Source organism: Neurospora tetraspora, assembly GCF_033439725.1.
Source record: "Neurospora tetraspora strain CBS 560.94 chromosome Unknown B0H65scaffold_3, whole genome shotgun sequence".
In the NCBI taxonomy this organism is placed as follows: Eukaryota; Fungi; Ascomycota; class Sordariomycetes; order Sordariales; family Sordariaceae; genus Neurospora; species Neurospora tetraspora.
The window spans coordinates 3,154,900-3,166,069 of record NW_026944385.1 but is presented as its reverse complement, the minus strand read 5'-3'; the positions used below and the strand labels follow the sequence as shown (position 1 = coordinate 3,166,069).

The 11,170-nt window shown below is 52.2% G+C and overlaps 3 protein-coding genes across 3 annotated transcripts; 1 reads left to right on the top strand and 2 right to left on the bottom strand.

The window, feature by feature from the left end:
* Positions 1-1,132: 1,132 nt before the first annotated feature.
* B0H65DRAFT_423499 (uncharacterized protein) lies at positions 1,133-2,473 on the bottom strand (the record flags this gene model as incomplete). Its single annotated transcript, XM_062824461.1, has 4 exons — positions 1,133-1,389; positions 1,603-1,860; positions 2,077-2,164; positions 2,237-2,473. Coding segments are annotated over 4 exons (840 nt in total), but the record flags the coding sequence as incomplete, so codon positions are not given.
* An 805-nt stretch (positions 2,474-3,278) lies between these two features.
* Positions 3,279-5,920, bottom strand: B0H65DRAFT_557372 (uncharacterized protein). Its single transcript, XM_062830080.1, has 3 exons — positions 5,079-5,920; positions 4,549-5,015; positions 3,279-4,495 (listed from the first exon to the last, which is right to left on the bottom strand). Exons 1-3 carry the CDS (start codon positions 5,475-5,477, stop codon positions 3,754-3,756), a joined length of 1,608 nt encoding a protein of 535 aa, XP_062683198.1. The 5' UTR covers positions 5,478-5,920; the 3' UTR covers positions 3,279-3,753.
* Positions 5,921-7,206: 1,286 nt separating this feature from the next.
* B0H65DRAFT_571700 (armadillo-type protein) lies at positions 7,207-10,625 on the top strand (the record flags this gene model as incomplete). The annotated part of the gene is made up of 3 exons (XM_062830486.1): positions 7,207-7,389; positions 7,466-10,362; positions 10,415-10,625. 3 exons carry the CDS (start codon positions 7,207-7,209, stop codon positions 10,623-10,625), a joined length of 3,291 nt encoding a protein of 1,096 aa, XP_062683197.1.
* Positions 10,626-11,170: the final 545 nt, after the last annotated feature.

Sequence of the window (11,170 nt, the reverse complement as noted above, 5' to 3'; positions counted from 1 at the left end):
ACTCTTCCACCAGGCTCTTCCATCAGGCTCTTCCCTCTCCGTCTACTCGAATTTTCTTCTGACCATCTATTGTCTGCTTCGCAAATGGAACCTGCGTTCATGTGGCAGATGGTATGAGGACAACATGGGTGCTCAGGCTGCAGCGCTAGCTCTGGACATCCTTTCTCTTTATTTTGCAACAGCAGCGACGATAATGATTCAACAAATCATGATATAAACTTACGACGAATGACGCGGGCTGTCTATTCTTGGGGTGGTTTGAGCCACCTAATGGACTGAATCTGGTAAGAGGGGTTGATGAAGGGGACGTGGAACTTGAACCTACATATACGGCAATGATGCCTCACGGCGCTATGCTGGAACTTGGTGGGATCTGTTCCTTAATCTCGTCACGATTTTCTTTTTTTTGATTCTGGCCGCATCACATCACATCATGGATACAAGGAGTTGGGAAGCTTTAGCATTGGTTGGGTTGGGTGTTTACTCTGGATGGGGAGACAAAGGGCGTTTTTTATTCTACTCGGCATATTGGTACTCGTTACATACCCATTCTTCACATCACATACATTATGATACGCCGTTGCGCATTTGGTCTTTGTCTGTATTGTATACTACAGACCATTGCCACGGTTACAACTTCTGTCCAACTTACACATAAATCACTACACTGGCCGGAGAGCTCTGTTATCACTGTCGACTTTCTTTCTTTGTGGGAGGGTGGATGCGAGAAAGATGGAGTTTCACTGGCTATGATGGTGTTTGGTGTTGGCAGATAGGGCAGGGCATTATTATTTATCTTTTTTTTTCCCCCATCAGCAGGCAGGGAAAGTGGGGAGTTAAGGGGAGGGACAGCGAAATGTGAATGGGATGAGCGGAATGGAATGGAAACCTCTCTGCTGGATGATACCCTGCTCAATTATTAGATATGCATAAATTATCATGCAGGTAAAACAAATATTATTGGTAGTTGCCTATACAAAATGGATGAGCGTTGTCGGCCATTTATTTGCGTTCAGTCGTGTTGATTGAAGTTGATAAGGTTTGTGTGATGTTTCAATAACATGGAACAGAAAGTCCGCGTGAGCCAGAAGACACTCACTCACCCTTCCCCCTCTCCATCAGAAAATCAAAGTCAAGCATATCCCAAATCCCAAAAGGCCTCAATGTTCCTCTCGCTAGCCTCATCCACAAACTCATGATGCGGTCGAATCGTCACGCCACTGCCACCGCCATCGCCATCATCTGCCCCCGTCCCATTCCCGTGGATCTCTGCCACTTGCCCCGTCAGCTTCGGATCCGCAAGGAACATGTCGACGCCGCGGAGCAGGACTTCCATGGGTGTTAGCGTCATGGATTTGAAGAGCTCCTTGGAAGGGGCTATGTTTGTTTCTGTGGGTTTTGTTGTAAAAACGCATGGGGTTAGCTTTGGTACATGGTGTGCTGGTTGGTTGGTGGGTGGGTGGGTGTTTGTGGGAGAGGCAGGAAGGGGGAAAGGAAGATAGATGGATGGGTTTGAGAGGATCTCGACGAAGAAGAGAGAAGAGAGAAGAAACAAAAAGAAGATAGAGAGAGAGAAAAAAAAAAGAAGCCAAACAAACTAACCAAGAGTAGCAGGCGCCAAAGCATTGATCTGAATGTCTCCCCTCGCCAGAACCCTCGCCGCGGAACGGACCAGCGCAATCACCCCGGCCTTGGAGGCCGCGTATAACGGCGAGATGGGGAACGGGTAAAGTCCGGCGTTGGATGCGGTGCAGATTATCGATCCTCTTCTTGGTGGCTTTGATGATGCTGATCCCGTAGAAGGAGAAGTTGGAGCAGGAAGAGGGTTCCTGTTCATATAGTAACTCGCCAACTTGACAGCTGTTTTTTTGTGTATCACGAGCAAGGTCGGAGATTAGTTAGTATTCCATTTCCGTTTTTTTCTTCAGCCCATCATCATCCATCCAACTCATATATCACGGTCCCATTCAGACAGACACCAAACACCTGAGAACCCAGAAATGAAGAAAAACCAGATACAACACCCTCCCTACCTCCCTCCCTCCAAAGAGTGATGAAACGAGAATTTCCACTTACCATAAACAACCCCCGAAAGATTAACCTCCAACACTCTCAACCCCGGTTTCTCCGGGCCCTGGCCCTGCTCATCACCACCACCATCGTCCTCCCCATCCCCATCCCCCTCCACATCCAAATCCACATCCAAATCCCCCCTACATGTAAAATAATCCTCCACCACCCTCCCCTCCGCCTCCGGCCCCCTTCCAATCCCCGCATTAGCAACCACCAAATCCAACCTCCCCCCAAACAACGACGGCACCACCTCCCTAAACGCCCTCGCCTGCTCTTCCCAACTAGACACATCACACTTGACAAATTTTATTTCCTCACACGTCTTGTCAAACTCGGCGGCGATGGAGGCGGCGATGGAAGGGCCTTGGAGGGAGTTGATGTCGAGGATTACGATGCGGTGACGACGACCGCGTTGTTGTTGTTGTTGTTGTTGTTGTTGTTGTTGTTGTTGTTGTTGTTGTTGTTGTTGTTGTTGTTGTTGTTGTTGTTGTTGTTGTTGTTGTTGTTGTTGTTGTTGTTGTTGTTGTTGTTGTTGTTGTTGTTGTTGTTGGGATACTTTTTCGTCTTGTTGGGGGGAAGAAGTTAATAGGAAGAAGAAGGGGAGGGGGAAGAAGAAGAAGAAGAAGAAGAAAGGGGCAAGGAAGCAAAGTGGCGGGTGAGAGCGAGGCCTATCCCTGAGGCGCCGCCTGTTATGATGATGTTCATGTCTTCAGTCAGTTATTGTTTGTCTTGGTTGGTGTGTTGGTGTTGGCGTTGAAAGTAGGTAAGTAGAGCAAGAGAAAGAAGAAGAAGAAGATGATGAAGAAGAAGGATGAGAGCAGTTTTCCGATCCTTGGTTTCTGACCGAGTTCCGAGTAGGTACTTAACCTATTCGAGCTACCTTTGCCTGCCTTTGCCTAGGTACAAATGAGGGGTTACGAATGCGAGCTCCCGTCGTTCGTTCGGCAGTAGATGAGCTACCGAACGAACGAACGACCAAGCAAGCCCATCGAACGGTAGGGGGTATGTGTGTGTGTGTGTGTGGGTGGTGTAGTATTGAACCGGATGCTTGGTGTGAATGCGGTCGTTTGAGACAAGTCGCTAGAAATGTATGTACGCCCAGAGGGAAGGAAGGTATTTACGAGCCTCCCCGTTTCAGTCTACTCGCCTCCCTCATCTTCGTATCAGTATTAAGAACCTCATAATGTCGTTATTACGTGAAAGCCACACACTCTTCACCACTACGAGGGAAAGGGTGGCAGACCACTGAATGAATAACGTAGAGTTTGCAGACGTTAAACCTATTTCTAGAGTTGGAACTTGTGGTGTGTGCGTGCATTCCCCATTTGTTCATTGCACTAATTGATGGTCGTAAGAGATTTTGTATATCGATTTCGTTTACAGCTTTGAGAGGCCAAGTTCATATATGGAACCCCGTGTAAAGAAATAAGACAGCAACCGTCTCAATGTTGCTAACCACCCACGACGAAGTCTTTACTAGATAAACACAGGGAAGGTAATGATAACATGACTGAGCAGCTACTGTTTCATATACCCCTTCTGTTTCCATCCATCATTCTGTCTCGTGCATATCAAGGCTGTCTTGAATAGTCCGCCCCCTCCGGTTATCGAAAAATATTCGTCAACTCTACGTTAGCCTGTTCGAATTGCATACCTTTTCTTGTCTCTTTGCACCGGACATCACCTTCGGGAATCAACGCTCCCTCTTCCATTATCTCTCCCGATATCCAGCGTGGGCCGGATTGAAGAGCTCGAGCTCCGTCTTCTCCTGGCCCGTTGCTCACTAGGGTCCAACGGTCTCAGGCCACTTGACTTTGCAAACAGGTTCAGGATATCCGTCAACGATACCACACCTGTCAACCGCCCTGACAGTCCAGCACCTGGCAGCGCTGAAGCTGGAACCGATGTAAATGGTCCTTGCGTTGACGGCGACTGGGGTGTCGACGTCGTGATGGCACCTGGTGGAGGAACAACAACCGTTGCTGATCCAGAGGCAGGACTGCCCGTTCTTCCGGGGGAAGCAACCGGAGGTGATAATGTTGAGAGGGGAGGCAAGCTGGATGCCTGCAGTAAAGGCGTAGCCGGGGCGCTAGGCGACGGCGAAGCGGACTCGACCACCCACATACGATGAGACTGCGTCGCGACCAGCTTTGCGACCGTGTGAGCGAGAGTAGAATACGGATTGACGTAGAAAACCGGGAAGGAGTCACGGCCATGCTCGACACCGCGCTCGGAGAGGATAACACTGATGAAATGCATGCACGAAGCCTTGAGCAAGGGCAGACTGTTGGCGTTGGTTAGGTGGCGCACGTCAACGGTGGATATGTTTCCCACAACGTTGTGGCCATTATCAACAACAGCGACGGATGTCAGGCCCTCGGAGCTCATGAGAAAGAGGGCATCCGCAAGAGGAGCATCGGCGCTAGGGAATGTTAGCGAGACGGTTTCATCCTTTTAAATGCGGAGTTGGCTTACTTGATGGCAATGATTTGCTGCGTCCCAATCTGAAGATCACGCAGTGCGATCGTGTAGAGACGATCTATCTCAGGGAAGTTGACGGCCTCGTTCCAGAAGAACTCGAGTAAGCGCAATTGACTCAAAATACCCACCACTTCCGAGTCCTTATTGGTAACCAGAAGGCGGTGAATGCCACCTCCGAATACCTCAATGGCCTTGTCGAGGGTGGAATCGGCCGGGAGCTTCACCAATTCCTCATGTCGGAAGATGGGTTGGAGGTCGCGCAACGGAATCTCTGCCTGAGACTGGGCTTTGACGGAGATGTCTCTGTAGAGAGCGACCTGTTCTTCTTGGGGCTTTGCAAGGCCTACCACGACCAAAAGGTAGTCGTTGAGATCGCTGTGGTCGAAGGTAGAAATGGCTTCCTTGGAGGACGAGTCCTGGCGGACAACAACGACATTGTTCGGACTACTTTGAAAGAGGGTCTGGATAGTGAGTAATGATCTATATCAGCAAGGTCCAGTCATGGAGAAGAGGTACTGTCGCACCTTGGTAGCCTCTTGGATGCTAGTGTCCAGTTCCGCCCATTTAACCTCATCCGGTTGCAATAACTCGCCAATGGCAATGTCCCGCCAATCGCGGCCGACATAGCGAGGGTTTTGATGGCGGTTTGGCGGTGGGTGGTTCATCAGGTCTTGAATTGCTTGCTGTGTGAACGAGGGGTGTCTCTGTGTACGCGGCGAGGGAGGCGGATGACGTTGGTTCTCAGCGAAGCTCTGGCGGTGCGAATGCGAGGAAACATTGCTGGCTGTTTTGGACAACGAGATGCCACCTTGAGAGCTGGGGCGTTCTGGAGGAGACGGGAGCGAGGCACCGGACAAGGCAGCGTCAGAGACCGGGAAGGTGCCAGGCGAGGGCGATTTTGGGATTTCTGATGAGGACTCCATCGAGGCTTCCGTTGTTGTAACACTGTACGTAAGCTGAGGCACTCGCGTCGGACACGGCAATGATGCGGATCAGACCGAAGAAAGAAGAGAGCTTGGAGACAAATCTCGGTAGATTGATCTAGGACGGAAGCTACTACTGGTATCTTTGCCAAGTTCCACGGTGACCGCTGCCGTCATAGTCGGTTCCGTTGTTCGGAAGGTATATGCTCGCAGGAACGTATCGTTCGAGCTTTGCGATTTCAGGATTGTTGCCGCGGCCGTCTTTGCGCGACCGGGTAGATAGTAGTGGTATCAAAGTGGATGGCAGGAGAGTGTATGGAGTGACGGTGACAGAGTCCAGATAGAGAAAGTTCAGGTCGGGCTGTTACAAGTGAAAACCAAACTGACGAAGCAAAGCATTGGCCAGTCGAGTCGAGAGTGAACCTATGGCAAGTCCCAAACGGGAGAGCAATGACGATGGTCCAGCCGCGGCACGTATCCTGAGCATACCCATACCTTAACGTGATGGTGCGGGGTTGCCCCTGTCTAGCCTATGCGCGGGAAGCACTAGCCTCCCCTCATTCTTGATGGTCCTGCTACACTCACACTGAGGCGTGCGAATAGGGCAGAGCTATGTAGTATGTACGGCGATAAGGTCAGAGCAGGGCTGAGGCTGTCACCTGGGGCTGCTGACTGTGTGTTGCTGCTGCACCCAACGGAATCTTAGGTAGAGGTAGCTGCGAACTGAAGGCAGCCTGCACAATTCTTATCGATTATCATGAAGCGGGCATCTGGGCTTTGGAGGTAGGTTCCATTCACCATTTCTTGTCACCTCCATCTCTGGGCCATCACCTCCTGCTTCCCTTGCTGTTGATCATGATCATCATGCCCAGTGGAAGTCCGGGCACACAAGTTGTGGAAGCTGGGGCCGCCCTGGAGCTTGGGAAAGAACCTGAAGGCCTGAGCCGGATGGACACAAGATGCCACTGCCCCACTCCGTAGTTTTAGCGGACTTCTGGTAGCCATCTGATAGCCATTCACTGGGAAAGCCCTTAGTAAACAGCGCTGCGCCCTAACGGAATGTTAGCGACTCGGCAGGAACCTGGGCGCCTAGAGGTAATTGGAGTCAAGTGGAATGTCTGCCTGCCCTACGCTATGCCGAAGAGGTACTTGTCACTACAGTGTGCCCCTCGGCCCCCTCCATGCGCTCGGGTTGGCCAGACCCAATCAAAAAAAATATTGTCCATTCTCATACGGTCCATCCCCCTCCTGCGCTCACCATTATTCCCCTCGACTCTTTCGAGCCAGTCCAGAGCCATCAATCACGAATCCTCGACAATCCAAATCCACCTTTGACTGGAGCAAAGTCGAGTTTCGGACGCGTCCTTTATCGCGACTTGATTCATTCAAGTCTCGATTCTTATCAATAAATCCATCATCGACTTGGCATTTGACTTCAAGCTTCTCCATCCGCACCGTTGCCGTGTCCACAACCAAGTCCGTCCTCCCTGGTCCGCATTTCTTTCAGTCCTCAAGCCGTATTACATTTCGGCGAGAGTTCTGTTGTTGTCGGGCCATCATCGTTAACCACATCCCACCTCTTCCAGAGCCCGCCGGCCGACGACAACGCAGGGTCGCACATTGTGTCTAAGGAGTGCAGTGTGCTTGCGATTCACTCTTCTGCTCCCCCGACCCCACGGCACCAACTAGACACAACTAGGACCTTACTTCGCAACAAACATCATTCATCATGTCGGTCCTTCCCGCCGATGTCACGGCCGAGCTGAGCCAGCTTCTCCAGGCTCTTCAGTCGGCCGACAACAGCATTCGCTCCCAGGCTGAGGAGCACTTGCAAAACAACTGGACCAGCTCCCGGCCCGGCCTCCTCTTGATGGGCTTGGCCGAGCAGATCGCCGGATCAAGCGACGCTTCGGTATGACTTCTTGCGTCCCTCTTCTGCTTAGGCCTGCCCTGAAAATCCTAGACTCACTCTCTCTTCTATCTTGCAGGTCCGTTCTTTTGCCGCCGTTATTTTCCGCCGGATAACGCTCAAGACCCGCAAGGCCACCCCGACTTCCGAGGCCGCCACGGACATGTTCCTTTCCCTTGATAACGCCGAGGCTGTCGCTGTCCGCACCAAGATTCTCGAGGCCATCCTTGCCGAGACAGACAGAAACGTTCGCAACAAGATTGGTGATGCAGTCGCCGAGATTGCTAGGCAATACTATGACAATGACCAAAATTGGCCAGAACTACTTCAGACTCTCTTCAACCTCAGCCAAGCAGCCGATGCTGGCAAGCGCGAGACCGCCTTCCGTATTTTTCACGCTACCCCTAGCATCATTGAGAAACAACATCAAGATGCCGTAGCTATGGCCTTCGCCAAGGCCTTCACGGACGAGTCGGTTGCCGTCAGGCTTGCTGCTATGGAGGCTTTTGCGGCCTTCTTCCGCAGCCTAGGAAAGAAGAACCAGGCCAAGTACTTCGAACTCCTCCCCCAGCTCCTGAACATTCTTCCTCCTATCAAGGACTCGCAGGATTCGGACGACCTTAGCCAGGCCCTCATCGCCCTCATCGACTTGGCCGAAAGTTCCCCCAAAATGTTCAAGACCGTCTTCTCGACCCTTGTTGGATTCAGTATTTCGGTCATTCAAGACAAGGAGCTCACAGACCTCTGCCGCCAAAATGCGCTGGAACTTATGGCCACCTTTGCCGACTACGCCCCGTCCATGTGCAAGAAGGATGCTTCTTACACCAAGGACATGATCACGCAGTGCCTGAGTTTGATGACGGATCTTGGTGAGGACGACGATGATGCGGCCGAATGGCTTGGCTGCGACGATCTCGACACGGACGAGAGCGACTCCAACCACGTCGCGGGTGAGCAGTGTCTCGATCGTCTCGCCAACAAGCTCGGAGGCGCCTCTATTCTTAGCCCCATTTTCGGCTGGTTGCCTAGCATGATGAACTCTCCGGCTTGGAGAGACCGTCACGCTGCTTTGATGGCTCTGTCCGCCATTTCGGAAGGTTGCCGCGAGGAGATGATTGGTGAACTGAGGCAGGTCCTTGACCTAGTTGTCCCGGCTCTCAAGGACCCCCATCCACGTGTCCGTTGGGCTGGCTGCAATGCCCTCGGCCAGATGAGCACTGACTTTGCTCCTACTATGCAGAAGCAGTACTACGACATTGTCCTCTCGGCCATTGTGCCTGTCCTTAACGCCCCCGAGGCACGGGTCAAGTCACATGCTGCTGCGGCGCTCGTTAACTTCTGTGAGGAGGCTGACAAGAGCGTCCTTGAGCCTTACCTCGACAACCTCTTGTCGCACTTGTTCCAGCTTCTTCAGAATGAAAAGCGCTACGTTCAAGAGCAGGCTTTGTCCACCATCGCCACCATTGCTGACGCCGCCGAGCAGGCATTTGCCAAGTACTATGATACTCTTATGCCCTTGTTGATGGGCGTTTTGCAGCGCGAGAATGAGAAGGAGGTCCGCCTCCTCCGCGCAAAGGCAATGGAGTGCGCCACCCTGATCGCCCTTGCGGTTGGAAAGGAGCGCCTCGGCGCTGATGCCATGGCGCTGGTGCAGCTTTTGGCCAGCATCCAGCAAAACATTACCGACCCCGACGATCCTCAGGCTCAGTACCTCATGCACTGCTGGGGAAGAATGTGCCGCGTGCTGGGGAGGGATTTCCTTCCCTACCTGCCCGAGGTTATGCCGCCACTCCTCGAGCTCGCTAGCGCTAAGGCCGATATCCAGCTTTTGGAAGACGACGAGCAGATTGAGCAGCTGCAGACCGAGGAAGGGTGGGAGCTTGTCCCGCTCCGTGGTAAGACCATTGGTATTCGTACCAGCACCATGGACGACAAGAACATGGCCATTGAGCTTCTAGTGGTGTATGCTCAGGTTCTTGAGGGTGACTTTGCGCCTTATGTCGCAGACATCATGGAGAAGATTGCTCTTCCAGGCCTTGCCTTCTTTTTCCACGACCCTGTCAGATACATGTCGGCAAAGCTTGTTCCGCAGTTGCTCATTTCGTACAAGAAGCAGTACGGCCCCGGGTCCAACGAGCTCAAGGGACTGTGGACCAGCACTGTCGTTCAGCTTCTCGACGTTCTTAGCGCCGAGCCTGCCATTGATACGCTCGCGGAGATGTACCAATGCTTCTATGAGTCCATCGAGGTTATCGGCACTGCCTGCCTAGATGAGACGCACATGACCCGCTTCATCGACGGCGTTCACTCTACGCTCGAGGATTACAAGGATCGGGCAGCCGCTCGCGAAGAGGAACAGGGAGGTGAAGATGGTGAGGATGAGTCGGAAGAGATGCAGATGGCCATTGAGGATGACCAAACGCTCCTTTCGGACATGAACAAGGCGTTCCATGCCGTTTTCAAGTATCACGGCGCAAGCTTCTTGAGCACGTGGAGCCGCCTGCTTCCCACCTACAGCAGCTTCCTGAGCTCGAATGACACCACGCAGCGCCAGTGGGGATTGTGCATTATGGATGACGTTCTAGAATACTGTGGCGCGGAGAGCATTCACTACGCCCAGTACATCTCGGAGCCTCTGCTTCTCGGCTGCCAGGATGCCTCCCCCGCCATTCGTCAGGCGGCGGCATATGGCATCGGTGTGGCTGCCCACCATGGCGGCCAGGCTTGGGCGCCGTTGGTGGGCCAAGCCGTCGAGGTTCTTTTCAAGGCTACGCAGATCCCAGATGCGCGGAACGAGGACAACGTCTATGCTACGGAGAATGCCTGCGCTGCCATCGCCAAGATCCTGCACTTCAACTCTTCTCAAGTCGCCAACCCCGACCAGGTTGCGACACAGTGGTTTGAGACACTGCCGGTCTTGAACGACGAGGAGGCGGCGCCCTATGCCTATGCCTTCATGACCCAGCTCATTGAAAAGTAAGTCTCTTGTCCTGACATGGCGACGTGGAAAATACTGACCCGAAAATAGGCAACATCCTGTCGTTGTTTCGCAACCCGCCAAGGCTTTCTACTATGTTGCACAGGCGCTAGAGGTGGACGTTTTGAGCGGACAGACTCTCGCGCGCGTGATTGCCGCTGTCAAGAACCTGTTGCAAGCCACCGGTACTTCGCCCGACCCCGTACTGCAGCAATTTGGCCCCGAATCTCAGCAGTTGATTCGGGAGCGGTTTAGCAGCTAGAAAGTGTCTGGGGTAGTGGGCTTGGAAGGGGGATGATATCTGATGGACGTAGGAGAAGGAAAAGCAAACATTGAGTTAAGAGGGTGATTGATACTTGGAAATCAGGATATAGATGGCATTGAAGGAGAAGGAAATGACAGGAATATGGGCAAGGGAATCATGTTAAGAGCGCGGAGAAACATTTGAGCACGCAATCAGGCCGTTGATGGCCTGGTCATGTAGAAAAGGAAGGCAAGGAAAGCGGAAATCTGAATTTGATGGAGATACCATGCACACCACATCGTTCCTCTGGCGCGCGTACCGATTTATTTCACACATAAACAGACACACAAAAACTTGTAAAGCACTACGATATGCGACATCCATCGTTATACTGCCTTTTGTTTAGGAGACAGTAAGGATCAGAGGGCTGGATCTCTGCTACATGATCATATGTGCTTTGCGTCTCTTATTGAAAAGCCCTAATAGGTATTATTATCTGTGCTTTGCGTCTCTTGTTCGAAAAGCCTTATAGGTACTCGAGGGTTCTTGGATACAATGGAATT